The sequence below is a fragment of the Ranitomeya variabilis genome, chromosome 5, assembly GCF_051348905.1.
Source record: "Ranitomeya variabilis isolate aRanVar5 chromosome 5, aRanVar5.hap1, whole genome shotgun sequence".
NCBI classification, from domain to species: domain Eukaryota; kingdom Metazoa; phylum Chordata; class Amphibia; order Anura; family Dendrobatidae; genus Ranitomeya; species Ranitomeya variabilis.
The window spans coordinates 172,138,096-172,163,570 of NC_135236.1; the positions used below are offsets into that span (position 1 = coordinate 172,138,096).

Here is a 25,475-nt window from a genome sequence, read left to right on the forward strand (position 1 = left end):
TGGCTCTGGATGTTTCCACACCAGACTCAGTCCACAATCTTCCTCAGGGTCCGGTCACCTCTTCTCGTTGTACAGCGTTTTCTGCCACATTGTTTCCTTCCAACAGACTTACCATTGAGGTGCCTTGATACAGCACTCTGGGAACAGCCTATTTGTTGAGAAATTTCTTTCTGGGTCTTACCCTCTTGCTTGAGGGTGTCAATGATGGCCTTCTTGACATCTGTCAGGTCGCTAGTCTTACCCATGATGGGGGTTTTGAGTAATGAACCAGGCAGGGAGTTTTTAAAAGCCTCAGGTATCTTTTGCATGTGTTTAGAGTTAATTAGTTGATTCAGAAGATTAGGGTAATAGGTCATTTAGAGAACCTTTTCTTGATATGCTAATTTATTGAGACAGGTTTTTTGGGTTATCAGGAGTTGTAGGCCAAAATCATCAGTATTAAAACAATAAAAGACCTGACAAATTTCAGTTGGTGGATAATGAATCTATAATATATGAAAGTTTAATTGTAATCATTACATTATGGTAAATAATGAAATTTAACACTATATGCTAATTTTTTGAGAAGGACCTGTATATGTCTGCGCTCCTAATACTCCAGCATGCTGAAAGATTCTGTAATAGAGCTCTACACATAAGAGCTAATAGCTGATGGCTAAATAAACACAAGCAGCCTAAGGGCTTATTCACACATTGCCTTTTTGATGTGTTTTTTTCCAGCACATTTTTTCGGCAGAAAAACAACGCAGCTTTTTACAGTACCAGCAAAGTGAATGAGATTTCTAAAGTCTCATGCAATTGTTGCTTATATTCTCCTTGCAGATTGGCACCTTTAGGCTAAGTTCACACTGGACGTTCTTATTGCGTTTTTTGATGCCTTTTTTAATGCTAATTTTCAGCTGCATTTTACGCACAAGAGACAAATCTAGCGTGCTAAAACTGTTGGAAAAAAAAACGTATCAAAAACGCCATGAAAAACGCCAGAAAACCCAAGGAGAACATGCATTTTTTTCTGCAGCTTCTTTCCTGCCAAGAGATTAGGTTTTGCTTCAGAAAAAAAAATGCTGAAAAAACGCCTAGTGTGAAGTTAACCTAAAAACATTCTTTTAAATCTGTAGTGTGTCAATTCTTTCAGCAGTTTTGAAGCGTGTTTCACCCATGCGAAAAAAAATGCAAATACTAAACATGTTCACATACCCTTAGGCTCTGTACACATATCTGTCCGGACAGTGTGTTGGTCTGTAATGTGTTAGGACAGACAAACGGAACAAGTGATTTTCCATCAGTTGGCCAAGCAGAAATGGATGGGCCCCATTTATTCCATTTTTTTTTAACACAAAAAGTCTTCCAGATCTTTGTCTTCTGCTCTCAAACTAGGAACCAGATGGACCCCGCAATAATCAGTAGGGTTCCTCAGCTTCTGTTTGCATAACTGATGCAACGAGTCACTTATTCCGTTTGTCTGTTCCTAAAACGCCACAGACCGACAGGACGTCCGGACAGATATGCAGCCAGAGCATTAGCGATTCCCTATCCATTTTCTCTATCGGATGTTCTCCATGTCAGACCTGACAAAGTACACAAACTTTCGTTGAGCTTCAGATGTTACCTAAGTACCAGAGCCGTCACATGTTTTTCTTTCTGGTTTATACGTACACTGGAATCCGCTGGATTGCACCAGACAGCTCAGAAGTAAGTCCAGTTGCAGTAATACATTCTCACTTTCCTGGCAGCAGCTGAGTTTACAAGTGTCAATGCTATGTACAATGAAAAAAGAGAATGGCCCTTATTTAGTCATGGATGGAGACTGCGTTACGTGGTTTTAAGACTACTGAAGACATGAACCAAGCAAATAATCATGGCGGAAGGATCAGATGTGCAGCACGACTTCTATATTAGATACTTGTTCATCAATCCAAATTAGTTATTGTTTTTCCTGGCTTCCAGAATAGATATCAGACCACATCTGCAAAACGGATGCTATTGTGAGCAATTGCCCTACTTATTTGCTGCAGATGATCTCAGCAGATGATAAATACTTCTCCTAATCCACATATTAACCACGTCACATGGTGTAGATGGTTTATTGGGTGCTCAGATGCCTGATCTAGAATTATCAATCACTATAAGGGAATAATATGTTCTGGCCTGCTATTGTTTAACATTTCCCCTTTTATTTCCAGGTTGGTCGCAAAGTATTTTTTGGTCACTCAGGGCAGTGGTTTGGCTCTAATGACTATGATGGTGACAAGGTGTCAATTTTCCATGATTTGGACGGCTCAGTCACCGGCTATCCTGATACTTTTGTTGGGAGAGCTAATAATTATCTTCTGCGTCATCCAGGATGCCTTACAGTGCCACAATGGAATGGCGTCATATGCACCGGCAGATATGCACAGGTAGGTCCAAGATTTACCAAAGTTTACACTATGTATGTCTGGAATAAAAGAATACTGCAGCACTCTGCATTTGGTGAGATGAATGCACACATTGAATATATGAATTTAGACTGCATTACTGCTATATAAAATATTCTTATAAAGTTAAGATTCTTAGTGCATAAATTGGCCAATAATGTGACCACCAGCCACGACAAGGAGACCTTTCTATAGAAAGATGCGGAATCAAATAACTATCAATCATGCCTTTCATGGGCTAAAAGCCTACAAATATAAAGGCCAGGTAGAATCCAACGTTAATTGAAAACAGCCTTAAGGCTCATGTAAACGTCCATAGATCTTTGTCCGAGCACGGACCGCAATGTATGGGCTGTCCGCGGGTCTCAAGACGTGAACGCCAAAGCGCCATGAATGCCAGTGAGGGTTTTGGGTTCAGGAGACCTACAAACTTACCATACATTACGGTCCATGCTTGGACTGAGATCTATGGACATCTGCATGAACTCTTAGGGTATGTCTCCACGGTACGGATGGGGGCCGTTATCGCCGCAGCGGCGAAGCCGCTCGGCGCTAAGCCCCGCCCCCTTAATGGGACGCGATCATGCCGGATGTGTTAACTATTCACATCCGGGATGATCGCTCGCTCCCATAGGGCCCTGTGATATGCCTTGCGGGGACGCTGCGTCCCCGCAAGGTGTACGGACATGCTGCGTTCTGAAAAGACGCGCAGCATGTCCGGAGTCGCAGGGCCGCCGCGTGCGGGTTTCCACGCATAGTGGAGACGGGATTTCATAAAATCCCCTCCACTATGCTGGAACATCTGGACGCTGCTTTTTTGACGCTGCAGCTCTGCGCAGCGTCAAACAAGCAGCGTTTCCTGAACGTGGAAACATACCCTTAGGCTGATGGGAGGAGTGCTCAGCTAAATATGGAGGCCGTCACCACTTACAACAGTATGCTGCAAAAAGAACGGAAAACTGGACAGCACATACAATGAGTAAAGCAAGTGTGAACAGGTGCAAGCTGCTGTGACTGCACAATACACAAAAGAATACAGCTATGCTAAGATGTATGCAAACATTGAATATAGGAAATTTACACTGCATTATTGATAAATTGGCTCTCCATTCATATTAGGCATGTTTGTACTCATCTCAGTGCATACAGAGCGCTGCTGTATTCTTTCATTAGTGTATTGTGCAGTCATAGCAGATTGCACCTGTTTACACTTGCATTATTCTACTACTAGCTGCTTTTTTATTTTCCTCATTTGCTGCACAAAAGATATTTCAGTTCATAGGTCAAATTACTTCTATTCTGTGTTTTATTAATGCCCGAAAGGGATATTGACAAGGGGTGTTGACAATCACTGAGGGTCCGATCATTGTAACCCCACATGGCTGTTAAGAGAGCAGTGTGAATGGTGCAGTGATCGATCATTTGCACTACTGTCCCATTCATTCTTATGGAAGTGCTGAATACCAACTGAGTGCAGCGCTCGGCCATACACGGTGGTCCTATTAGGAATGTATAAAGTGGGAGTGTGCAAAATCGACCACTGCTCCATTCTCGATATGGGAGAGGCGGGCCCCCAGCAGTCAGAAAGGTATCCCCTATTCGATTTTTCCAGAAAATAATTTGTCTCTTTGCTTGCTTTAGCATTTTCCAGAAATGTACTTACATTGAGAAATGACCTTCATACTCCTTCTATAAGTTGGGCAAGTTTAGACATCCCTGTTATGCATTCACCCAGCAATGGTACAATGATGATTTTCACTACAGGACAGCAGGCCGTTCACCAAACATGTCAGGGGGTCTCCATTCTCCAAATAGTTGTGGGTCCCAGAGGTCGAATCCACATCTATCAAGCATTTATGACAAATTCTGTCCGTGTGCTTTTAATGTCTAAGTAGTGAAAACCCCTTTAATACATTTACTGGGAATCCATGTTTGTCATCACCACAGAGCTCAGTGTAGAAACTTACAATAACACATTTCAGTGCAGCACTTTTTCATCATTGCTATTTATGTAACCAAAACCGTTCCATCAAACATTGCCTTATTAGAGAAGTCTTCTGCGCGTTCCCACAGTAATGTTAAGCCCGGCTCACGTGTCTTATTAAACCTCCAAACCATTTCTCTGCCCAGTTCCGTGCCAGCAAGTCCCTGCTTTTACCATTATTACTCTCGTGCTAGGAGTTGGCTTGTGGGAATTGGAACATAGACTCACGCCTTCAGGAGTAGTCACGGATAATGGAAGCCATTTGTGTGATCCACATTATTATTCAGTCTTCTGGTTCACTAATTGGTGACTATAGCCCATGTGTGCACTAATTCTTTCTAAATTGATAGGTTTAATCCATTCCAAAAAAACTATATGTTTAAGGCCTGGGTCACCCTTGCAAGTCTCTCGCGCTGAACTCGTAAGTGTGACCCTGGCCTTATTTAAAGAAAATCTCAGTGCTGAATGAACCGTGAACCTGTCAAATGTATGTTAAATAAGGGATTCTGTAAATTATTCTACTAAAAGGCCCTAAAAAATAGCCACAAATAGCAAGGTCCATATCTATAGGACCACATGGAAGATTTAAAGAACAAAAACAAAAAAACAATAGAATACTCATGGGGTGAATGGAAACTGAATTATAGCAAAAAATGGCCACTTAGACCTGGTGATAAGTCAAATTCAACAATTTTCTATACTGAATCTATGTATTATTTGCTTTTGAAAGCTCTTCACTAGATAGATAAATAGCTAAGTAAATACAGTAGATAGTGATGTGATATTATCTACCAATGTATCTACCGGTATCCAGAAAAACTGCTGGGATTATCTTGTTTTTTGTTAATATGTCTATAGGGTTTTTAATTAGAAGAGTCATAGGGGTGAACAATTAATAACAGAAGGATTGTAGGCCCAGGTTATCAGCCACGTATTAGTAAAACTCCCCCGCTTAGTAATATGGCTCCTTCTGAGCGGTGCTGTGCCATACAGGTGACAGCGAGGGAGGAATCCGGGCAGCTGTGTCATGGAACATTACACTCATGCGTGTCTTTCGCTGCCGTACATTATAAATCAGTTTTGTTGAGTTTCTTTGACAACAACAGCAGGTTGCATTCCTCTTCGGGGTGTAGATTATGTGTTTTTCCCATACCTGAGCTTCTCACATTTGTTTTGTACCTTTATTTCATTAGTTTTGATCTTAGACAATTCTCTAACGTCCCCCCCACCCCACGTTACACCCAGAGCAATTACCATTTTCTTGACAGGTCTTTCCATGACCCCGTAGACAGGAGAAACATATATCTATTAAGGTTTTTTGTTTTTTTTACACCTTTCACTTTATTAACCCTTTACAGATCACGTCATGTAATATACCCCATAGTATTTTTTTTAAATTATGCATTTGAACTATCCACCACAAAGGTTTGTGCAGATAAACGATAATCATTTGTAATAATTTATCTTCAGTGCTAAACATTTCTGTGGTTGCAGCAGTAAAATTCACCCAAATTTTGCCTTGATAGTCACAATTAGAGCACAACATGGACCAATATTATGCTATGGGGCACATGTCGGATTTTTTCCTCGACTGTCTTCAGTCACTGCATCCCCGAGTTCGAATTGATATTCGAATCACACGCGACCATGCAAGTCAATGACTTTGTGTAAATCATTAGACTGCACTCAGATGACATCTGAGTGCAGTCCAATTTCCACAAACTGACTAAATGGAAAAGAGGAAGACATTTTTTTTTCTCCATCTTCTCTTCATCAGAGAGAATTGGAGCACACCATGATCACACTCTGATCAAACTCTGATAAGAGTGTGATTAGCATAATCTTACCCCATTTTTCATACGAGAGAATACACTGTCATCCGCACCTGCCCTAACAGACCAGCTCTAAGATATACCCCAGTACTTCTCTTCTGAAAAGCTAACTGATAAATCATGAATCTGTGAGTCAGGGTTAGTTACGCCATACTAAATCTTCATAGTATACCAAATCATGATGGGGAATAGATAAGATGTTTTTTCCATTTAATAAGCTTAAGTATGTGACATTTGGCTCGCAGGCTAATTCCTCACACTCTTCCACCTCCTTATCACAGCTGTGTTATCTGAAAAGAAAAATACCTATAAATCTCAGTGTATTATATCTGTGGACACAAAAACAGTAATAAATATCATGTCATAAAATGACTGCAGTCACACCTGTAAGGATCACACACTAGAATACAGATGCAAAACGCCTGGGAACTTGCCATGCTTGACACATGAAAGGTAATGTATACAGTCTGATGCAGAGGCAGAGACCCTGATTCCAGCAATGTGTCACTTTATTGGTTGCTGCAATTGATTCAAAACTGTTTTCTCTGCTTCAGATCTACCAGTTCTCTGATTGCTGAGTTCTCTATAACCCCGCCCACACCACTGATTGGCAGCTTTCTGAGTACACGGTTGGCAGGCAGAAATCTGCCAATCAGTGGTGGGGGCGTGGATGGATTACAGTGGATTTACTAGTCCTCCAGTGCTAATCTCCTGCTAATAAATCAGTGATTTTATGAAAACTACACTAAGCAGCTTAGTAAGTGGCTCATCACTGGATTCAGAGTCTCCTACCCTGCATTATGCTGCTCTCAGATTAGGTAGCAAAAAATAATGACAGGGTCCCTTTAAATTGTAAGTGGGAACTCCATGGATCATAATTGTTTTTCGGGCATTTCCTACTTATGCTTGATCAGATTAAGATTAAGTCAACACCTTGACCTCTTTGTCATGTTCCTGAACCAGTTTTACAGTGTGGAAGGATGCATTATGCTTAAAAGGCCGCTGCCATTAGTAAATACCTCTGTCACGTAGGGGTGTAGGTGTCAAAGTAACATCTGTACGAATGTCAGGACCCAAGGTTCCCCAGCAGAACATTTTCAGGAGGATCATACTCCCTCTGCAGCCCTGCCTTCTCATAATGCATCCTAGTTCCATCTCTTCCCTAAGTAGGCAACGCTCACATACCAGGTGCAAAAGGCAAAATGCTTCACCAGACCAGGCCACATTCTGCCATTGCTCCGTGGTCCAGTTCCAATGCCAATGTGTCCACCATGGATGCTTTTTAGCACTCTTAATTAAATATTCCGGCTACTTAATTAAGCATAAAATATATTTTTTGTATTACATGTCTAAAATTCTAGTAAAGTGAATATGCAACAAAGTATGCATGTATTGTAGTACATTATACAATATTAATAATATACAATATGTAATATGTTTTTAGAAGGCAGAGTTGGAGTTCATATATTATTCCTGTTTCCCAACTCCACAACCCTCATTGTTCCCTTTATCATGTGCCAAATTCTAGTTACTATTTGTGAAAGCCGCTTTCAATGTATTTGATTTGTATGCTTTGAACGATGCTGTTTATTGCAGTGTTTATTGCAGTGTTTATTGCAGTGCTCTGGATCATGATTCCTCCTGTGGGATCCATGCCACTATATAGCCTTTGCATCAGATTCACTCAGTTCAATGTATCATTTCTATGAATATTGCTCACATCCAATACAACGCACACTTTACACCCACTCAGAACTGCTACTCATCATGTGCCCTAATGCCTTGTAATGTGCTGTAAACACATTCTTACTTCCTTCTGTTTTTTCATGAAGTTACTGGGATCAAAAAAAGTATTTTACAGTTTAGGTGGGCACGTCCTGATTGGTTCAGCATGTGCTCTAAATGTTTATTAAAGGGAATTTGTCAGCCGGCTTTCACAAGCTATCTATTGTATATGCACGTTTGAAAGGCAGGTCCAGCAATACCGTTACGTGGCCAGTACTTCATTCATTACTGAATTGATATGCAACTGAGGCTGAAGAACTATGGTAGATCTGAAGCCTCTGTCACTCCAGCTCTTTTACACGCCAAGTGTCACCTCCTCCTGCTTTACTGACAGCTCCTTTTCCTGCAGTCACACATCACGGAGGCTATCAGTCAAGCAAGTGTGTGCGGCACTGGACAGGAAATAGAGCTGGAGTGACCGAGGCATCAGATCTACAAACAGCTCTTCAGCCTTGTTTGCATATCAATTCAGATGCTGATTTCTCAGTAACGGAGGAGCTAACAGGCCATGTAAAGGTATAGCTGGGCTTTGCTACATGCACATATAAATAGTTTGGGGTGGTGCAATGCTGGTGATATATTTCCTTCAAATGAATTATCAGGAAATATTTATTCCTCTCTGCCCTTGTATATTTCAGCTATATATCCAAGCCAGACGACCTGAGAACCTGACTATATTGGTGGCCAGAGCTGCTTATCCTTCACATCCATTAAGACTAGTGGGGGTTAACAAGGGTGCACCATATCAGCAGTACCAACCAGTGGTCATTCTTCATCAAGCCTACACCGTCCAATGGGAGGGACAGTCACCCAGAGAAATCATATTGTATCCGATCAACTTCAACAGGTACCAAACACGTTCCATATCTTCACATTTGTAATTCTTGATTAATTTGACTGATTTTCAAGTTAATATGACTGCCTCTTCATATGTGTGATATCCTCGGGTCTTGCTCTATTTTACAGCCATTGCTATTTCCATACTGAACCATAGTTACTGTATACAGTATCAGATTTATATCTGATGGGCACAGATTCTCCTTCCCCCAAAGGCCCCTAGTCACATTAGAATATGCTGTCTGCTCAAGACACTCCGCAGCATAAGTCTGCAGCTGTTGTATACTCCAAGACACCATTTTCCTTGTCCCTCTGTTGGTCTAGTCCTCTCAGTCTCAGCATTGTGAGTCTATATTTATATGATGTATTCATATATAGATTTCCTTTAAGCAGGTGTCTTTCTCTCAGAGCCACTTCCAGGCACAGGTCTACAATGCCCCTAGGTACAGTGCTTGTGTTTCTGGCACAATATCACTTTTCAAGATTTCACCTCACAGAGGGAGCATTTGCTGTTGAATGAAAACTCCAGAAATACCATATATTATTCTTTTTTATAGTGTGATTATGTAATGTTATTATTGGCCAAGGACATATATTAATTATTGAGAAGGCTTAGTGGGATGTCACTTGGCCCTAGGTGACAGAGCGGAATATGAGTGGAGCATTCTTAACCTAATGACAGGGATGTACTTTACACCCTATAAAATAATACATCTTCTAAATGCAGGAAGTGAATGCCTCATTAAGGTTTGCTAATATAAAGTGGTGAGAAGAATTGCCTGTCTGTATAAAAGAGTCCACATTATAATTATAGGGTTATCATTCGCTTTGTATGTGAGTAATTATTGGTGCCACATGCACAGTATGTGTCTGTCTCATTGGATTCCTAACTGCCTATGTGTGTCTGGCGGCATGCGCCTGTCTCCAGTGACACGTGACAAGGGTGATTTAGACATAAGATGTCCCTGTTTTGCCTTCACAATTAATTACATGCATTCTGCAGATTTCAGTCAGGCCTGTCAGAGCGGCCGTGTGTCTGACTGGCTTCCAGGCGCTGATTCTTTGTTCTGTGTCAATGCTGATAACTGCCAGAACTCCCTATTGGAGCACGGCCGATAAATGTGCATTATGGCTGCCAACACATTTCACCAAACACACTCGTTCCTAAACAGGAGCGTATGGCAGCAGAAGGAGCTCATGTTGGACCAGATACGTGGGGCTGAACTTATAGGCAGCATCCCAGTTAGTTTCCCCAGAGCTGATGAGGAACATGGACATCAGGACGTCTGTGAGCACCCTGGCAATGGTCAGGGATGGGATTTCTTTTCTGTCGGCAATTGCTATGTTAATATCAGTATTGCTGTTTATTTGTGCTTAGGAACCTCAGGATTTGGCAGACCTTCTGTGCTAACTTCACCACAAAAGGTCAGCCATGCTAGATTTTGTTCCCAATGAAATCCTCATAAGCTCCACATTCATTGTTACTTATGATAGCAAATTGCATCCTCTCAGACTGCTAAAATATATTGTATCTAAGCAGCAAGGAATAAGTACAAAAAATAAAAATATGAACGGATGCATGGTATTGACTTAGGGAGGAGGCCTACACCTTCATGAAAGTGCAGCTATGCTGAGGCTAAAATCCACACTAGTAGGAATGCTGGTGACCAACCCGACAGTGCAGCTCGTGGTGTACATACAGAAGTGGCAGCAGGCACAGCGTTATTAGCATAGTGTGACTTGGCATCTTGCCCTATGTGTTATGGGGCACCACGGTGGCTCAGTGGTTAGCACCGTTGCTTTGCAGCACTGGGGTCCTGGATGCAAATCCCACTAAGGACAACATCCCTTTGTTGTCTGTATTTGGGTGGGTTTCCTCCTGGTTCTCCAGTTTCCTCCCACACTCAAAAGACATACTGATAGGGAATTTAGATTGTGAGCCCCAATGGGGACAGTGATGGAGATATCTGTAGAGCGCTGTGGAATAATATGGCGCTATGTAAGTAAGCATAATACATTTGTGTAGTGTGCCTGACCTCATTCTCTTTGACTGAGTGGCCAGTCATGCGAATACACTTGGCACACCATACTCTCATTGTAGTGTGCCACAACCATCATGGTGGCTGCTGCTACATCTGTAAGCATAGACGGAGTATTTGGCCCTATTCAGACATCGGTCAATCAAGTTCTTGTTCCGTGTTTGTCGCAGATAGAACATGTAGCCATTATAACCTACTGGGCTCTTCACATCTCCACGTTTCTTTTTCAGTGGAGTGAGTGTTCCACATAAAAATCATGGCAACATGTCCATCTAAGTCACCAATGAAAATTACCCATTCTAGTCTATGGCCCCATGAAAATCATGGATGACATCAGTGCCCAATCCTTATGCTCTCCATGATTACCCTTGTAACGTATAGGAGAAGTGGTGCAATTTGTTTTTCCATGTGAAATTCACTGATTAAACAATGATGCTAAAAAAAGACAACCTTATCAAATTCGGATCCATAACACTGATGTACAAGACAATTGATGGCCGCCTGAAGGAGGCCTTAGAGACGAGCTGGGTGGTGTATGTTCCTGGGGATGGTTGCACCAGAGAGCAACGCAACTCCTAGGAGGATAAAGTACAGCATCTTTATCACTATCTCCTGGCTATTTACACCGCTTCCCCAGGTCATGCCCTGCATGGTGTGATAATCAGAATACAACACATTTTCCAGGGATCTCTTAAGAAGGAAATACCTCACTGTATGAATTGTCCTCATTGCATAACCATAAGTTATAAATAGGCTACATCTTGGCAGGTTGCATCGCTCCCATGAACCCGGGGTGAGAGTCCTGTAGAGTATTATGGGGGATACAAATTGTAGATATAATGTCCTAAAAAGGCGCAGCTTGCCCAAAATAAGAAATCTTTCAGCGTTGAGAAAAGAATGTCAAGGGCTTCAGCGGAGTTTATCTTGCAGTGCTGTTTCCAATCAAGTATAATTAGTATTGGAAGATTATTTTTGATTCCCAGAAAGTGATAGACTTAATTTCCTCAGTTAAAAAAAACAAACAAAAAACAAAAATGTTTATGTCATTAATGACCCCTGTGAACTTTTTTTGGGGGGTATGAGCAATCCAGGAGGTATCCACTGAGTAAGTCACAGAACAATAGGGGATCTTGTAATGTGGATTACAGACAGGTTGACAGGGAGGAGGTCCACAGTACTGACGGCCCCCCAAGGACCGGACTTCGGGCTTAGTACATAAACCTTGTCAGTTTTGATCTAATAATTTTTTTCTTAACAGAGATGCCTAATTGTAATTAAAACCCAGCAGGAGAGTGGGGAATGCTCGAGCTCTGGCTTTTTTTCAATAGAGGAATGTCCTCCAGATTTTGGAATTTTCTTGGCTGTGCATGGAGCTGATCGTTATCCTGGATTGCTCCCGAGCTCTGACTACTGCAGTAATATAGCCCCAAGTAGCTCTCTGGGAAATGTCCGAAAGGTTGAGTGCTCAAGTCCACTTAGCTGTCCCCTGTGTTCATCATCATTCTGATGCCTTGCAGATAGATCTTTTCCACATTAGCAGAGTAAAGTATATCCCCTACATGATGCAAGTGCACACAAGGCTTAGCATTGCGCATCCTGCATATACCTGATATATCTGAGCTATTTCACTTCTGTGAATCATATGTTACATGATCACTCAAACAAGGAGCAGTATTGTCAGAAGATGTGAGGCTTCAAATGTCATAAAATAGAAATAAATGCAGGATTTTCATATTCACTTATTTTGAGCCTTTTTCAAGATAAAACTTAATACATATCAAAAGAGGTGAGGGGGATCAGCGAGTTTAACAAGGCTGCCTTGAGGGGTGGTAAGTTCTCCTTCAATGGAAGTCTTTAAGCAGAGGCTGGACAGACATCTGTCTGAGATGGTTTAGTGAATCCTGCATTGAGCAGAGGGTTGGACACCATGACCCTTGAAGTCCCTTCCAACTCTACCATTGATTCTATGAGGTCCAAAATCTTAAAATATAATTTACCAAATGCTTTTATATGATATATATTATTTGGAAACTGAAAGTTCAGGCTTGAATAAGGGTGGTTTTTTTTTGCTACATTTTTCCAACATCAAGGCAGTACTATAGTGTTTTATCCCCAAAAATGATGGGGAAAAAAATCACAGCACAGCCACAATGTGAGAACCCAACCTCAAGTCATCTGAGCTTTGCGAAATGTGTGACATGCTATTTACATAAGGATTGTACAACAAAGATATGAAATGACTGACCTCCATCTTTGTTCCTTACAGAGGAGATTGGCTGCAGATTGCTCTGTGCTACCCTAAAAGTGCCGTATTCCAGGTGACAGCGGACATCTATGAACGTAACACTGGACGTGTACACAGTGTACGCCATTACTCCATGGCATCCTCTATCCATCAAGCCCTGAATAAGTCCACAAATCGACTGTATCACTTCAGTAAGGAGTCAGGGTGAGTGCCCGGCCTGTGTGCATGGGACACAATACATCCTAGCACAGTAGGAGTGGTTTTTACTGACATCGATATAATCACTGTAATACTATTCCTATGTTGTTCCATTTGCCCGTTACAAGTTGAGCGTAAGCTGAAACAGCAATATAACCCTTTATTTAATGCTCCAGTTCCCTATCTGCACGCTATCCTCTGCTGGAACATGTTATCCATAAAATGAGCTCCCTGGGGGCAGATGTTATCATGTATCTCTAGACTCTCGCAGACATGAAGGTCACAGTACAGTTTAAGTGTCGCACCTGCACCATTCTGTCAGTACAATGGGCAGCGCCTGTGCGCTTGTCTCACTAACAATGCTCATGTTTCCTGCTTTAGAGACATGTAAGCGCCAAACATTAACTCCTGCCGGGCATGTCCAACACTTCTGTTTGATTTATTGATGTGATTAAATGCCTTTTCACTACTTTCTGGATTAGATTCCAGTCCCCATTCGTGTACCGATCAAAGCACATTGTGACAACCGTGGTTGCTTCTATTCTTTCATCACCTGCCATTATAAGCTTGGAACCAAGTTTCTTCATGCTCAAGGATTTGAGACACATTGGTATCATTCACATGGTCCCGACCAGCGTCATATCACTGTCCTGAGCATGAGCTCATATACAACCCAATTGGCCATCAAAAGTGATTAGTATCAGACTTAAATATGAATTAGTGGCAACTTTAATTTTACTTTACCCAAAATGTATGTAGAGACGCATCAGCACATGGAGTCTGCAAACTTGAATCATTGCCGCTGATTTCCAGTTTCCAGCTAGAGTACCCAACAGGGATGTTGCCAAAATGTGAAAGCATTTGGGTTACTAGGTAATGGGCTGCGAGGCGGAAACCACTGATATGAATCATTGCTTAAATTATTCTTTCAGTGATGTCCAGTTACTAAACTAGGTTTCAGGTGCCAAATAGATTCAAAGGCTGTAACGGGCAGTAGGTCACCACAGACGTCTGGAAATTCGCCGTGGTCCAACCTCATGGATTACATTGGTGTCACCTTCTAATATAAATCCATGATACTGTAAGTAGAGAATCAATTGTGGATGGATATAACACCTACATATACTTTAGACGCATTATGACGTTTCTTCCAAATCCCAAATTCCATTCTTGTCAAAATCAGACTCATCTGAGTTGCAATAACAGGCGTGACTCATGTTCAAAAATGCCTCTGTTTGTGGAAGATAGCAGTCAACCAAGTTGTTGTTCCCACCTCAAAAAGCCAGACACTGCCGATAATGAGGGCAGATAGAGCACAAAGTGACTCCACCTGCTTCATTAAAGTCAATAGCCCCTTTGGCAGATACAGGTGTTTCTCACAAAATTAGAATATTATCAAAAAGTTAATTTATTTCAGTTCTTCAATACAAAAAGTGAGATTCATATTTTATATAGAGTCATTACAAACAGAGTGATCTATTTCAAGTGTTTATTCCTGTTAATGTTGATTATGGCTTACAGCCAATGAAAACCCTAAAGTCATTGACTCAGTAAATTAGAATACTTTATAATACCAGCTTGAAAAATGATTTTAAAATCCGCAATGTTGGCCGACTGAAATGTATGTTCAGTAAATGCACTCAATACTTGGTCAGGGCTCATTTTGCATCAATCACTGCATCAATGCGGTGTGGCATGGAGGTGATCAGCCTGTGACACTGCTGAGGTGTTATGGAAGCCCAGATTGCTTTGGTAGCAGCCTTCAGCTCCTCTGCATTGTTGGGTCTGGTGTCTCTCATCTTCATCTTGACAATACCCCATAGATTCTCTATGAGGTTAAGGTCAGTCGAGTTTGCTGGCCAACCAAGCACAGTGATACTGTTGTTTTTAATCCAGATATTGGTACTTTTGGCAGTGTGGACAGGTGCCAAGTCCTGCTGGAGAATGAAATTACCAGCTCCAAAAAGCTTGTCGGCAGAGGGAAGCATGAAGTGCTCTAAAGTTTTTTGGTAGACGGCTGCGCTGACTTTGGTCTTGATAAAACACAGTGGACATACACAAGCAGATGACATAGCTCCCGAAACCATCACTGATTGTGGAAACTTCACACTAGACCTCAAGCAGCTGGGAATGTGGCCTCTCCACTCTTCCTCTAGACTCCGGGACCTTGATTTCCAAATGAAATGCAATATTTACTCTCCTTGTGGAGTGTGTCAATGACTGTCTTCTGGGCATCTGTCAAGTCAGTAGTCTTCCCCATGATTGTGGAGCCTACTGAAATAGACTATGGGACCTTTTTAAATGCTTAGGAAGCTTTTGCAGGTGTTTTTTGTTAATTATTCTAATTTACTGAGATAATGACTTTTGGGTTTTCATTGTCTGTAAGTCATATTCATCAACATTAACAGAAATAACACTTGAAATAGATCTCTCTGTAATGACTCTATATAATATATGAGTTTTACTTCTTGTATTGAAAAACTGAAATAAATTAACTTTTTGATGATATTCTAATTTTGTGAGAAGCACCTGTACAATTGAATTCCGTTTTTGAGGGCTTCAGACAGAAGCCCCGAATCACCCACTGGTGTGTGTTAAAAACGTGATATGAGCCCTGTCGTACTCCAAAGTGAAAATCACTCCACTTGTGTATAATACAGCAATGGCTAATATGAGCACATTATATCTATTAATGACCTATTTTTGTATTTCCTCAGATATCTCTTCCTTCACCTTCAAGCCTATGAAGATCGGATTGGGCACAGCTACTGTTCTCAGCATGGCTGTGAGAGAATTAAGATCACTGCCCATTTTCATCCGGATGATTACTCGGAGTGCACACACAAACCATTCCCTGACAGAGGCGGCAGTGACCAGCTTACCAAGTTACACGTGTCTCAACGACTAGCCTTGCCGTGTAGGCAGTGTGGAGCCCCACAGGTAAACCATCTGTTATGTGTAATAAGTGTAGAGTATCAAGTAAAAATGAAAGAGGTTAAGGGCCCAATTCATCGTTGCATTTTCTTGTGTTTTAGCTGAGTTTTTAGTGTTTTGCGTCTTTGTTTTGCGCCATATTCATCTTTAAAAATGGTTCAAATCAAAAGTCTCTTTATATGTGTTTGTCCGATCTTTTCTTTTACTTCACATTGTGGGCAGATTTTAGAATTTCAAGATGTTTTTACTTGATTAATCGTTTGCAACTTTTCAAAAAGTCACAAAATTTGGTGCAAACTTACTCCAGTGTCCCCTGGAAGTGATTTTATGGATGCTTAAAACTTTGGCAGAATTTTGTCATATTTTAATGTAATTTGGGTTTTTTTTGCTCTAAAAAGTGTCAAAACAAGTTTAAAGACAAATACAAAGCATTTTTTATATGGGTTTTGCACACTAATCTTCTGCGAATACCATGAGACAAAAAAAAGAAAATCTGGCCCCAAATATGTATATTTAGTAGAATGTAAAAATAATTTTGAGGGTCAACATTATGGACCAGATAGAAGAAAGAATGAAAGGGTCATTACTTTGGCTTGCTTTCCTAATAATCCTAGTACAGTAATAACTGGGCTTTGGGTAACATTTATTTTAGTTAACTATGGTTTTTAGGTAAATGTGACTTTGCAGAAGACGCGGATTGGCAGCTGATGGCCTATATGTCATCCAAGGCTTTTTAAGGACAAGTTGGCAGCAAGCACAGACATCCAGAACGTCTTAGTATAAAAAGATAGTTACTGCCTGTATCTATTCCTTATTATATAAATACTTGGGCAGTGTTACAAAAATACTGGAATATGCAGTAAACAGGTGAAGTATTCACGTGCAGCCAAAGCATTATAGCTAGAAGGTCACAATAGTCTCATAATGCAGAATAATCCCATTGCCCAGTAAGGCCTTCTCTGAAAACTTTTAGCTTTTCTCACTTGCTAATTATCCTGACCATGAATTGTTTATAATGCCGTCTAATAAATCTTTTTACAGATTGCTATCACCAGCAGTCTGTCCCTTAAATACACAAAGATACAAGTGCAGTCCATCCGCCGGGAGGATGTATTAAATGGAATGCAAACTGCCTTCATCAAGGTAATAACGGAAATGCTGCATGTGTTCAGGTTATACGGTCTGTAGAACATATGTACAGATATGAGTAGCATTAACCCCAATAATAAGTTAACAGTAAGGGGTTCACTTCTGCATGAAAAGGTGAATGGGGCTGGTGAAGTCAAGTCTATGGATTCCTGCCAGGACGCCCGATATTCAGCAATTGTCCTGGCATGTGTCAGTAGAAGTCACTTGCATCACTCACCTCTCCCTGCAGAAGTGAGTGGAGCAGGATTAATTAACCTTTTAAAGCAAGGGCTACATCTTGACTTTCTATCTCAGTGCAAAAATTGCTACGATAGCGCTGCCTCTAGTAATGCAATTTAAAAGCTCTTCAAAATCTCGTTTTTTAATTGCAGGGTTGGAGTGCTGCTTCTAATCTACTTGCACTTAGTCTTATATTTACCTGCTGCCATAGTCACCTTCTATCTTCTTACCTGGTGTAAATGCCGCTGTTCTCCTGAATCTAGGTTGGGTTTTGTGCGCCTCTCTGAACTAACTTTATATAAGTGTATTCTTTTTAGTCAAGTGGGAGTGGCCCTAAACTCTTCTCTATGGGAGTCTTTTTGAGATCCACTCCCAGGTAGATTAAAGAGTAGATTTATATAGCAAGAACCGGAAGCCATATCTGAGGAATGGAGACCAATAGGAACAAAAAATAAAAAGAATGCAAAATTTAGTAGAACAGCAACTGCTGATAAAAAATATTAATATTTAAGGCAAATGACTAGTTGTCTTTAAGAGTCCTTCATATTTTATTTCTCCATTTTTAATATATTTTTCCAGGTTGATGAGGAACTTTTCTTGTTTAAAAGGAGAGGCCTTTTCTTCTTGGTGTTGGACGCCTGTTCGGGAGCCATTGTAAGCAAGAGACATTTTGAAATGATCAGTGACACATTTACAACAAAAGCCATTTCTAGCTACATACAAGTGTCAATGAAGCAACGGTAAGGACGTGCTCAGATGAAGCCTAGTCGCTCACATAGCGCACTAAACCACTGGCTCATACCTTCCATATATTTTTATATTCTAGATCTGTGGTCCTCATTTGCTCTAGAGATGTTTTAGAAACTCCACCAGGTTCTGAAATGTCTAGTTTGACCAAACTCGGATCTGCAAAACCTGTAGTGCTTTATGAAAAAGGTAAATTCCTTTGAAAAAAAATGAAAAAGTCTCTGAAAACATGGTACATAAGGACTAGGTTTAGATGGAAGATTAAGGATATTGATGGGCTGTAGAATATGGCCAAAGGCAGAGATTCTCTGACAGCTAGATTTCTATTAAATTTGGGTCAGAACAGGCTGGTGCCACATGTGCCACTGTGTGAAAGAGAATGTATGCGTTTAGATTTTAGCAGTGTAAATACTTTTATGTCCAAAAAATTATAACAAATATTCTAAGAGTGATACCTTTATTGGATAACCAGAAAAATAAAATTTGGCAGCTTTCGGAGCACAGAAGCCCCTTCATCAGGCAATAACCTTTGTACTCCAGAAATGTGCAAGTATCATAAAAAGGAAACTTTCAGTATAGAAATTTGGAAGATTAAACAAGGGAGTGGCAGGAGAATGGTAGAGATGTAAAAAATACAGACATAACATACAGGAATCTGATCTAGTATTTGTACTGTTTTTACAGGTAGCTTTGCCATGGTGGGATATAAGGGACTATACAACCCATCCTGGATCAAAATCATTAATAACAGTCCTGATAAAAAAGCGGCATCCATACAACTTTACTTGCCATTGATGTTGACTGAATACAGATGCCCAGCTCCAAAAACTTGATGAAAAAAGGTTGCATCACACTGTTTATTCTGTGGTCTACAAAGACCAAAGTTACCCATCTGCCCTTTCCTTCATCACCAGTATCTCTTCTTCTTACAGCTCCATTCTTGTTAGCTCCTGAAAATGTGATGATCCATAGAAGAGACATGATACCTTTTTTATACTGCCACGTGTTTATATTGTCCAGTAAATAAATGTTATTTCTTCTTATTTAGTTCATTTTATTATTTATTGGTGGATCTAACGTATTATCTAGAGACAAGTCTAAAGCCTGCACCTGCCGCTTGTAAATGGGTCAATCTGCCACTAGTTATTTAATAACTTCTATTCGACAATATATTTGTGTCACGTGACAATTCTGTGCACCTGCTTGTTTGGTAGGAGACCTTTGCTTTTGTTGCCCTGTCTCATTATGCATTAGGCCTGAGAAGTTGGGAAGGAGCACATCTTACATGGTAAGTCATGTCTGTGGTCAAGACAGGTAAGATACATCTGGGTCATGTTGCTAAAATGACACTTATTTCAAGTATTAATGGTTACATTATTTTTGTATTCTACATTGTTATAGTCCCTGGTTGGTCACCATATGCCATACATGGTCCATGGTTTATAATCACGAAGGGTGATAAGTCAGATATAAATTGCAATGAATGGCTCTTGTAAGCACATGGGCCACCTGCTTACTGGGCAAGCCTCTTACATTTGGAATTAGTAATGGAACTTATGTTTTGGTTACTAAATGTTCATGTGTTTTCTTTGGGAGATCAGTGAAAGCAGCTGTCCAATAGCTTTGGCAGTGACTTATCTCCTGAAGAACAAAAGGGTCAGGAATTAAAATTCAAACTGCCTGATTCTAATCTCCCCAATGTCATCTGTCAGAGGAGAGTTGAGAGTCCCCCATTTACATGAGGCGGCCAGCTGATGCTGACGATATCAGAGGGTTTGCCTGACCTTGATTTTGTTGTTTTTTTGGCTTTGGTTTAGATTTTTGCGCTTTGTACAAACTGGGGCATGGCTCCCCTTTTTTGGGGGCTGTTCATTTTGTTTATATAGCTTTCCATGGCCAGGTGTCTGAACAGTCGGATCTCAGGTCCACATCTGCCATTATCTATTTTTCTATTTTTACATCCATTGACACATAGTGAGGTGAACTACAAGAGTTAGGTACCATCACCTTGTCTCGGCAGGATGGCTTTTATATTTTTTTGATCAAAACAATATTTACTAAACACCTTATGGTATTTACATGTACTATTATTATTTAATTACTCACTACAGGGTATTTGCTCATTTTGTGTTTATTTTTGGTATTCTGTACCTAGATGTTCCACACCCAATTCATTAAGACTGGTGTTTTGCATGACAATCTAAATGAAGGAAGCACTGGAGTTTAATGCACCAAATTCATTAAGTGGCATGCACCTGCAATAAATTTGGCACATCTTTCCACTGCTGTGCACCCCCACCACCAGAAATTTATGTGCTAGGGACTGAGGTGCATTTCTGAAAAAAGGCTCTTTTTGTGGCTTAAATTCCAACAAATTTGTTGGCAGATTTGACCACACTCTGTCTACAAATATGTCAATTGCTGTCTACAAATATGTCAAGGGCTGCCACATTGTAGAAGGATCATCTTTATTCTCATTTGCACAAGGACTAGAAGCAATGGGATGAAACTGAATGGGAGGAGACACAGATTAGACACAGATTAGGTATTAGAAAAAACATTTTTGACATTGAGGGTGATCAATGAGTGGAACAGGCTGCCACGAGAGGTGGTGTATTCTCCTTCAATGGAAGTCTTCAAACAGAGGCTGGACAGACATCTGTCTGGGATGGTTTAGTGAATCCTGCTTTGAGCAGGGGGTAGACACGATGACCCAGGAGGTCCCTCCCAACGCTACCATTCTATGATTCTGTGATTCTGTCCTGCCCCAGCTTCGCCCCCCTTTGGCAGATCTTGTCAAGACTGGTGTTAAAAAAAATACTAAAAGCCGCAACATTTTTGAGCAATTTTGAGTTGACAGATCCTAGTGAAGGCCCACGCTGTTTTTGATGCAGTTTTTAAAAATTCGATAAAGCCAGAAGTGGATCAAGCAAAAAGGAAAAGTATAAGTCCTTCCTTTATATTTCCCATTCTTGTTGAATCCACTCCATAGAAAACCACATAAAAAACTGCATGTGTTAATCTAGTCCAAATCATGAATAATAAAAAAGCTTAAAAAATACTATTTATCTGTATGTGTGAAAAACAACCATGCGAGTCTAAAATTTTTCACTGTGATGAATTTATACCCCAGGGGATAACTGCCAGATGGCTGGGGGTCCGACCACTGTTGATGATTGACCGGTGCTCCATTTACACAGGGTTCTTCAGAGCATCAGTTTTGGGGATTGGTGATGTTTCAAGTGGTTATCCCCACTCCAGCGATCTGGAAGTTAGCCCTTATCCAATGGTTCCAAATGTGAGAATACGCCTTTAACACAATTGAGCTGAAAGTCACTGAGTTTAGTCTTTAGTTTGTGGGCGCTGGGATGTCCTGCTATGAAGGCTCAATGACTCACCACGTGACATTTGGTTCTTCCTAGTTACCTGTACCAATCACTGGTCACTATGTTGTCTGTTATCTTCGGATTTTGTTACCTTATATTAGTAGAAGGTATTTGTTGTGTAGCACCTTTTGCATTCTTCTATGGGATTAGTTCTCATTTAGCTGTTCTGTACATGTCTCTGCAGATTTTGCCAAATGCTAATAACAAGTCAGTAATGCATGTGTTTGATATCATGTTTCATCCTGTGGTTCATCTACATATTTGAGGTATTCACTCACCATGACAGACTGGAACACGGCAAGGTGTTTATGGGCTATGGGTTATATTGAGATTAGCAGCTTGTATTCTAACATCACCTATGGATCCACACTGAGGATAAGGGAGGACACAGGATGAGTTTGTCTCAAATCATAGGCTATGACAGTAATTACAGGCAGAGAAGAGCTGTCTGCTATACAACATGCTTTCCACCAGAGTCCTATGATTAGACCTGATGGCTCTGGCAAGAACGATAGACACTAAGGGATGGCTGTTATCTAGACTTTCTTGAAACTCAAAGCACTTTATACTTCCAGTCTGTGAGTTCCCCACCACTGCTGCTTGACCTGTGCCAGGTTGGCCTAGCCTGGCATTTTCTGCAGACCCATGTAATACAGAACGCTGCACACAGGTATGTGATTTGTATACAGCGGACTGCACTGTGTTTTCTCACTTGTCTTTTCAGTATATACAGAAGTTGCCCTGCTTGTTTATTTTATATTTTTAAATTTCTGCTGTTTATTGGACCTTGCCAATGCCATAATACAGTCAGCTCCAGGTTTTCTGCTGATTTGATTAATGCCTTTCTTTTTCAAAGAACACAAACTTGATGGTTCAGCTCCATCCCGTAAACATAAGCTTTTTCTTCTACAGAAGTGTTACTTCACCTGTATCATTGACTTTAGCAGCTGATTTTGCCTGTAAGGGTAGAATGAAATGTGATAATTGCTGAGGGCACGTGCTGCCTGACACTCAGCGTGACATGGGCCATTCATCAATATAGGTAAATAAGAGCGTGTGTTTGCCTTTTTCTAACTATTAGGGCTCATTCTCATGTCCGATTTTTACACATACAAGAAAAACAGACCAATTATACTGATCAGAGTGTGGACAGAGCGTAGTCCGAGTGTGATCTGTTTTTCTTGTACGTGGAAAATTTAAAAAAATAGGTTCTCCATCTTCTCCATTCTAACAGTCTGTGAAAATTGGACCAATTTTTTCACGACCCATTGACTTGCATTGCCGATTTTGATCTGACCTTTGGATCAGATATGTCGCCACGATTTTACGGACATGTAAATGGCCCCATAGACTAGCACAGGTACAAGTGCTATCTGTGAAAAACATGGATACCACTCATACTTGAAAATTGGACGTCTGAATGAGGCCATAAGTTACTGGTTATATAGAATTTTTTTCAGAACCAACAAGATTATCAAATAGATCACATTGGGGCAGATATAGCAATGTATTTATTTCTGCCTGGTTCCATCAGTTACCAGAAGATTGCAGACATAAAATCATATAGCTAATGACATGAACTTACATATAAGTAAATTTATGAAGTCCTTATAAGAAACGCAGGTCTTGCTTAGCAGTCATGTGATGTGTTATATAATATAATATAATATCTAATACTATAACTTATTGTGCCCTGTTCATCCTTCATACCTCTCTTAGGCTAGTTTCACACTAGCGTCGGGAACAACCCGTCGCTGTGCGTCGGGCCGACGTTCCCGACGCTAGGGTGGTCTCCGCCGCACAACGGGGGCAGCGGATGCATTTTTTCCACGCATCCGCTGCCCCATTGTGAGGTGCGGGGAAGTGCGGGGAGGTGGGGGCGGAGTTCCGGCCGCGCATGCGCGGTCGGAAAAAGTGGACCGTCGGGAGCAAAAAACGTTTTTTTCTCCCGACGGTCCGCTACCACACGCCCAAGCGTCGCAAAACGGACGCGACGTTTGGCAATGCGTCGCAAATGCGTCGCTAATGTTAGTCTATGACGAAAAACGTATCCAGCAAGAACTTTTGCTGGATGCGTATTTTCGGCAAAACGACGCATTTGCGACGTATTGCAGTTAACGCTAGTGTGAAACTAGCCTTAATAGTCAAGAAATCCTGGAGTCAGCTTATATCTACATTTAAAGGGTAATTCCAATCTCAGCTTTTCATGGCCGAGGCCACCACCAGAGTTGGGGTTACAAATATCGTAGAGCGCAGGCGCGCACTGTGTGCGCAGCTCCTATAGAAATGAATGTGAGTTACAGAAAACAACAAAGCAAAGTTCTGCAACTGTCGAGTTATGAAAACTGCACAGCTTACTGCGGTCTGCTGCTTCCGTGATTTCCATCCATTTCTATGGGAGAGACGCATACAGGTGCACCTGGCTGTTTTCGTAGCCCCACCTCTGGTGGCTGTGATCTACGAGCAGTTATTCTCATCTCAGCTATTAAGAGAAGGGACAGACAAACATTGGAGAAATTGTGCAGAAAATGGAGTAGATACTAATCCACGTGACATCCGTTTGTCAGTATTTTATGTTCATGTTTGCACCATGTGTAAACCGTTTTTATACATCTACAGTCAAAAATGTACATGATCACATACAGTTTCCTTGGGTATAATAGAAATGTATCCTTAAAAATCGAACGGTCACAAATGGGGGATCCAAATTTTTTTTACGCACTCATAGAATTGAATGGGTGAGTCTCATCCAAGACAATGAATAAAATAATGCATGTGAAAAACCGTCATCTGAGCAGCACTATTGCGTTATATTGGTCAGTGTGCACACGTCCATATCATATGCTCGTCTGAACAAGATCTAAGGCCATTTGCTCAGTTTTTTACCTCAGTATTTGTAAGACAAAATCAAGAGTGGCATAATCAGAGGAAAGGTATAAGCATGTCACAATTTCTGCATTTTTTTACCCAGTTCTGGTTTTGGTTTACAAATACTGAGGTAAAAAACTTACCAAATACTGAATGAGTGAACGTGGCCTTAGGCTGAGATGAAAATAACTCCTAAAAGACTTCTGTATTGTTATGTATACACTGCTTTAATCATCGTTAGATCCATGTGTCCAGTTTTGGCGGATACATATTGCTTTACTTTAACCAAAAATCACAGCTCTATGATAAATAGCAGGTCCTGTCCTTTTCCTGAATTCTGTGTACAGGAATGCTATTTGTGGAGATATTATACTAACCCTATGAGAGACACCATATGTTATTATCATTGACCCTAGTGGAACATTTACACATAATGATTCCATATACTACTGTGTGAGGTGAAATGATGACACAGGTCACATTCAGAAGTGTCTAGGGGCACGTGAAATATCTAGAGAGAGATTCATTAAAGCGCACTGACAGCGCCGCTGGAGGTCGACGTTTTCTTACTTAATCTGTCTGATAGTCAAGTGTTTTCAATCACTCCCAGCAAAATAATAGTGTGAGTTTTTATATAAGATGACGGGCTCCAGTTTCTAAAACGCTGTCATTTAAGCAACTCCACATTTGTTAAAAGTTCTCCTGAGGCCTTTTCAGATGAGTCCACTTGACTTTGTTCCCTGGTATGTACTTAGAGTACAATATCAGAAATGTGCCTATTGTTCATGAATTTCAACCTTACTAACCTGTCTTTAAGTCATCCTGTTACTTGTGG

At 40.8% G+C, this 25,475-nt stretch overlaps 2 protein-coding genes across 5 annotated transcripts in view; both read left to right on the forward strand.

The window, feature by feature from the left end:
* The window catches only part of LOC143775402 (cell surface hyaluronidase CEMIP2-like), a 123,693-nt gene extending 104,264 nt beyond the window's left edge, over positions 1-19,429 (forward strand). For all 4 annotated transcript variants that reach the window (XM_077263506.1, XM_077263505.1, XM_077263507.1 and 1 more), the window contains 8 exons: positions 2,184-2,399; positions 8,657-8,865; positions 13,161-13,343; positions 16,055-16,277; positions 17,313-17,414; positions 18,219-18,379; positions 18,466-18,575; positions 19,071-19,429. In XM_077263506.1, the coding sequence (XP_077119621.1) occupies positions 2,184-2,399; positions 8,657-8,865; positions 13,161-13,343; positions 16,055-16,277; positions 17,313-17,414; positions 18,219-18,379; positions 18,466-18,575; positions 19,071-19,219 (1,353 nt within the window). In that variant the 3' untranslated portion in view covers positions 19,220-19,429. The remainder of the gene's footprint in view (positions 1-2,183; positions 2,400-8,656; positions 8,866-13,160; positions 13,344-16,054; positions 16,278-17,312; positions 17,415-18,218; positions 18,380-18,465; positions 18,576-19,070) is intronic.
* Positions 1-25,475, forward strand: part of CEMIP (cell migration inducing hyaluronidase 1) — a 133,838-nt gene that overhangs the window by 25,040 nt on the left and 83,323 nt on the right. The gene's annotated exons all lie outside the window — the stretch shown is intronic.